Here is a 6,620-nt window from a genome sequence, read left to right on the forward strand (position 1 = left end):
TGTTTCAAATATTATAAAATTCAATCCGAGGAAAGTATGCCTCTAGAACAAAAAATTGGTGACGTTGAAGGGATTCATGGACTTGAATAAGTTATTTCTAATATGCACTATAGATATGCTATGAACATTGAGCAGATTTTGAATTATCCTAATAAAAATGAAGCTTTAATAGAATCATTAACAAATGAAGAAATTATTGAAGGATTAATGGGGTGTGCCAGCTAATGACGATCAAGATCCAGATGATAGTAATATTTTACCACATGTTTCTCCAAAAGAGGCTTTTCTTGCGGTGGAGATCTTGAAAAATTACTTGCTTCAACATGAGAAAAATATACCATGTATGGTTTATGCTTTGCAAAAGGTTAAAAATGAAATTGAACTAAATTCACTTGTAAAGAAGAAACAATTGACTTACATATTTTATGAAAGAATAAAATTTAAAAATAGAAATTATATAGAAAGTATTTTATTTTATGAATTTAAACAGTATATGTAATTTTTATATGTATTTTATGAATTATTATTTTATATTTTCAATAGGCTTTAAATTTTTTTTTAAAAATTATTTATTATAAATTTAGCAAAATTATTATTTACTCGAGGTTATTAATTTATCGAATATTAATTTATCGAGACTTTACTGTATAAGGGATTGAGATACAACATATTAGATACACACAATCTTTTACAACTAAGATACTTTTCTGTAACCTTAATACTTTTACTGATTTAGCAATCAGAGTGAGTGGTCGGATGATCTCATCTAGCACTTTCTAACTTTTTTTGCAAATACTCTGGAGCTAGAATTAGATAAACAAATCTATATTGATAGCCAATTCATGACAGTTATCAAGTACACTTTGTAATATCATATTCAAACTATTATTTATTTTTTATTATTTATTTATGAAATATTTTTTTTAATGAGCTCATATATATATATATATAAATTCCATTTGATGTTGTAGTGAATAAATATAGTTTTTATATTTTTTTTGAGTTTTACAATTATATTTCATCTTCCTGCGATATTTTTAATTTTCTATAGCTCTAATTTGACGATATATGTTATTTACAATCTGAATTTTATTTTGTATTATGCTAATTAACTACAAATAAATAAATAAACTTCAAACCTAAATAATTTATTACAACACTATTAATATTAGTCCACACTAGTTTCATGAATTCCATATTATTACATAATTTAGCGCACTTAATTCTAATAAATAATTAATTAGAATATTAAGTGAAACCTACACTAACTAAATATAACAAAAGTAAAATAAATTAACAGCGGGATCCACATCAAATAAGTAATCTAAAGCATCCTTCTTACCAAGTTAAAACTTTTACCTAATACTAAAGATAAAGCCTAAAGGGTCAAGCTTATAGATAAACTGGGTGTACCGTAGAATTAGCCTTTTGTTTTTTTCTTTCTTTACATGGAAGGCATTTACAAATTATTTAATACAATCATCTAAAATCTAACATGGATAGTTTCATAATAGATCAATAAAAATGCCAACAGAATTGATGAGGATTTTTTTTTTTTAATTACTAAAATGCAGCCTGTGGGAGAGGTTGGCCAGAAAGGAAGTTCTTGATCAAAGAAAGTGCTCTTGCAGGCTGGTAAGCAGGTACTTCATGTCCAGCTCCTCTTACTGTAGCAAATGTCAAGTCTCCCTTATAAACTTGTGCATACCCACCAACCTGAAATACAAGCAGCATCCGAAGAGAAATAAATAAATAAGTAAAACTCTCACTTTCTGTATAATTCTGATAGATGAAGGTTTCTATGTAGACCTCTTTAACTAATTACCTCTCCATCAAGAGCCCAAGGATACCATGGAGTTTTGGTAGGAAGATTCATCTTGTTTATTGAGTACTGAGTAGATGTAACAGGTACCCTTCCATCTGTGTCACCACTGCGTGGGATTGTAAAAGGAGATCTGCATTAGGTCTATACAACCAGGTATGCCTAAGGTACATGATCTATTTGTGTCGAAATCACTATTGAGAAAAGAAAATGTCATCTAAATTGATGTCCTTATTAGAAAATACCAAAAACTATTTTAATGTGAAGCGAATGGAATATGTTTTAGTTATAAAACTCTATAACAACAGTTTAAAATTGTTGTTTTTGCGTCTATTAGGAGTGATTTGATTGATATTTTGACTTTATGAGAATTAAAAATGTCTTGAGATTTTTTAATATAAACAGAAACGTATCACTTTCTTAATGTTCAATATAGTCGCTTAACAATTACTTATACCTATAAAAGTAAACAAGTGTCCCCTAAGTAACAAAAAATTATAATTATATAGAAAGTAGTAATTGTAAGTAATAAAATTGGTTTCACTGTTTTTCCAGGAACAACCAGGTGAGGGATCTTTGTATGCAAGTGATTGGTATACATTCATATATTAAATATGGAAGACTTTTGGAAAGTAATTTGGGTCACTATACTACTAAGATAAATAATAACTATGATGCTAATGATGATAGTTTTAAGGAGAATAATGAGTGTAAAACTTACCTATATACCCAGACTCTGAGTCCACTTGACATGAACTCTTGGAGTAAGGGAAGAATGGTTGAGGGACTATCTTTCCAGTCACCAAGGACAACACTGCAGAGGTCCCAAACATGATTAAGTTTTGTGACATTGGCATGCATTGCTTCTTGAACATCAGCTCTATTGAAATATGCAAACGAATAATAATCACTGCATGGATCAAATTCCGTCAACTGCAAAACCACACCAACCAATTTTATGTTACTCTCATGCTACATTATATATACACACATAGGGATTTCTACCTACTACATCAACTAAAAATTTTGGAAAATTCTTGTCTAGACATAGTATACACCACAACTAATAGGAGAATATACATATGTATGAGTATTTTCTACTTTGATATTGGATGATTGACGCATACTATATAATTTAAAACTAATAAATATATGTCAATTATCTACCAGTTTTATATATAAATGGAAACATACACCAGACCTATTCAAAAATTTTCTAAAAATCTTTTTAAGCATAATACTCAATTGGGTTTTAAGTTGCAGTTTCACAGTTCTGAAGATGACTGCAGTACTTGTAGCCTAAAATGTATGCATGAAAAAGAATAAAATGCTTGACAATAAATAGGAACTGGGTAACAAACTTACTGAAGCTCTCTTTGGCTTGGCAGCGAGATTTGAGTTGTGGCATAAGGGAGCATAGATATTATAAATATCAATATTGACAGTATCTCTATCAGACTTTCTAGTAGCTGCAAGGCATTCACTAGACTGGTTGTTTTTAAACTGTGGTGAGAAATTGCAGTGTTGTTTGATGTTCTGCACATTCTCTGGTGAAGTTAAAGCATGAGTTGCGAAGTAGTCATACATCCCTATACTATCTGTTTCATCGTTGATCACAGCATTTCCTATCTGCATTTTTCACAAAAATATGGAATGTTAATTAGTAGATTAATAAAAGGAAAATTCACTCATTAAGTCTACTAAAATCTTGCAATTGGACTAGACTTATTGCATACACCGTAACTAATAGGAGAATGATATACATGTATGAATATTTTATATTTTAGTATTAGATGATTGACACATTTTATTATTTAAAATTAATAAAAATATGTCAATTATCTATCGATTTGGTGAATAGTTGGAAACATACACCAAACCTAAATAAGAATGAAAATTGTTGGATTTGATATTAATTTGAAACCTTGACGTCCTAATTTAGTCCTATATATTAAATTTTTTCCGTACGTGTCATTATAACTTTGGCTCATAAATATAAAAATTGTTTGCTTATTATTTTTAAAAGATTTATTTTTCAGTGTCGGTTACTCAATTACCGAAACAGTTTATAAACTTATATTTATAAAGGAAACTTTATGACCCATCTAAATTTTATTAATGGGTAATGAAGTTGGTCTGAGCTATAAGAAAAATGATTTCACAATATCAATAATTTATTATTATAGAACCGAAGTTGGACAGGGCTGAGCCATTTCTTATAAGAGAGAGAGAGAGAGAGAGAGAGAGAAGGGACATACTGCAATTCCTTTGAGGTTGATAATGTTTTTTCCAGCCTTTCTGTTATGATAAAGAATGTTATGTGCAAGCTGAGGCACATAATGCCCTGCATAACTTTCCCCAGAAATGTAGAAATCTCTGTCTTTGTATTCAGGAAATCTTTCAAGCCATCTTAACAAGAACATATAATTATCTGCAGCTGTGTGTCTATCACCAGAATTATTGTAATCTGATGTCCTATTTGAGTATGAGAATCCTACCCCAGCAGGAGACTCCAGAAATAAAACATTTGCAACTGCAAAAGTTTTAATTATATGTATAAAAAAAATAAGAGGGTAAATCAAAAGAAAAAGAAGTAATTAACCCAGAAATTGAGAATTGATATTAGAAACTACTGAATTATTTAATTATAATAATTGAAGTTTTGAGAATTATTTCATAACAAAATCTAAAATCTTAAAGAAACTGTAAAAGAAAGACATACCATTATTCCATGCAAATTGGTTGCTGTAAAGTGTTTTGCCATCACTATGTACTCTAAATGGACCAAGCTCTTGCATTGCCCCATATGCCAGTGATGAACAGCCAGGCCCTAACAAATATATCAAATCAATTATTATCCCCAACATATATTCATCATTATTGTAATTATGATTGATCTTTTAACTAACAGCTGACACACATTGATGATAATAAAAAACTTACACAAGTTTTTTTGACTTTTAAATGCTACAATTAACCATTTTCTAAGAACTTAAATTAGAATTACAATTAACAAAACCAAGTATCATCTTTCGTGTATAATAATTAAAATATCAAATCTTGCTGTTAAGGATTCAAATTTTTAACATTTCTTTCACATACATCGTTCCATTTTCCAAATAGAGATCATATGAAACAAATCTTTGACATAAAGGAATTACAAGAATTCGAGAAAAAAGAGTACTGTAAAATGATAAATATACCTCCATTAAGCCATAGAAGAAGAGGCAATGATTTGGAAATTTCAGCTTCAACAAAATAATAGTAATAAGCCCTGCCTGCTACTTTATCAACAGTAATATAACCACCATATTGTGAAAACTTAACCTGAGGCTGTCCAGGCAATCTTACAATCCTATCTGCTTCTTTTGATCCTGTTTCTGATGATGCAATAACAGTGTTAATACTTGTCTTGTTTAACCCTCTAATTTTCTCGGCCTGGAATTGGTCAAATACCTCATAAGAGCTTGTGTCAATGTTTGAGTTACCAGAAAACTTTGCTTTGAAGAGTTTATTAAGTGCATCCCCTTGTCTCTTACCATGGCTTTCATCTATGAAACAAGAAACAATAAGAAAGAAAACAAGAACGAAACATGGGTTATTTTTCATTTTTCTCTTTTCTTGAGAGAATGTTTTAGGGCTTTGGTCTTTTAAAGGATATACGATCTAGGTCAAGTGTTTATATATGTCATGGGATTGAAGGGTTCTCCAAAATGACAGCAAGAAGGAGAGATGATTACAAAGAGTAACCAAATTTAGCAATCTATATACATTGCTAAATCTTTGCATGTGAAGCATTGAACATGTTGACCAATTGAATTTAGTCTCTGTATTGTACCCAAGAAAAAAGAAAATGTATTTAACCTCTATGGCATGCAAAGTGCCTTCCAAATAATGTATTTAGTGGCTTCTCTTATAGACAGCAGTATCTTTTTCCTAGCGCTATAGGATATTTACGTCTTAATAGAGAATCCTGGCCCCCACATTGATTTTACCTTGAATTATAAAAGTATTTTTTTCCTTTTATTATTAATCTATTTAAAATAAAAGTATTTTTATTGATTTATAAATTTATTAAACTTTATCTGTTTAATTTAAAATAAAAAATAACTGATTATCTGTTAATTTTTTCTAATTTATAAAAAATATATAATATCACGAAAATATAATTACTTCACTGAATTAATTCTATTAGTTAATTAAGCTAAAACGTGGTTGGTTTATTTAGAATTTTCCCAATTTTTTTGGTGGCTAAAATATTTATTTCCTCAAATATTAACTAGTTTTATACTAGAAATTTATTTCATATGCATAAAATATTTGGTGAAAATGATATATACTCTTCAAAAAGTTAGGCAAATGATGGGTATTGCTTTGTTTGTTAATTATTAGCAAAATCAATTTTCATTGAAATTATTTGGAAAATATTCTCTTTCTTATTTTGTAGGATTTATTTCCATGTCCGCCATTATGCCAATATTCAATTGATTGCAGGTAATTTTATTGTCCCAAATTCTCCGCATATCCCACATCTTGATAAAATATTTGAAACTTTTTATTAAAAGAATAAAATTGATAAAATATTTAAATCATTTTGAATTTTGCTAGAATACTATTATAGTATTCTACTATTATGGTATATCTTTTAATTATAGACAATTAATCGGGTATTATTTTAAATAATTTATTAATTGTATACTTTTTTCATTTAATTTAAATTGTTAATAAATTCACAAATAATATTTACTTATTCATACAACTCAAAATTATATAGATGAATCTTATTATTGTTAAATAT

The 6,620-nt window shown here is 28.7% G+C and overlaps 1 protein-coding gene across 1 annotated transcript; it reads right to left on the minus strand.

Annotated features, from left to right (window-relative positions):
• Positions 1-1,167: 1,167 nt before the first annotated feature.
• On the minus strand, positions 1,168-5,556 carry LOC8259254 (serine carboxypeptidase-like 40). The gene is made up of 7 exons (XM_002517705.4): positions 5,026-5,556; positions 4,545-4,652; positions 4,081-4,355; positions 3,188-3,451; positions 2,544-2,755; positions 1,826-1,931; positions 1,168-1,716 (listed from the first exon to the last, which is right to left on the minus strand). The coding sequence occupies exons 1-7, from the start codon at positions 5,429-5,431 to the stop codon at positions 1,564-1,566; spliced, it is 1,524 nt and encodes a 507-aa protein (XP_002517751.2). The 5' UTR covers positions 5,432-5,556; the 3' UTR covers positions 1,168-1,563.
• Between the last annotated feature and the right edge of the window lie 1,064 nt (positions 5,557-6,620).

This window comes from Ricinus communis, chromosome 6 (genome assembly GCF_019578655.1).
Source record: "Ricinus communis isolate WT05 ecotype wild-type chromosome 6, ASM1957865v1, whole genome shotgun sequence".
Classification (NCBI taxonomy): Eukaryota; Viridiplantae; Streptophyta; class Magnoliopsida; order Malpighiales; family Euphorbiaceae; genus Ricinus; species Ricinus communis.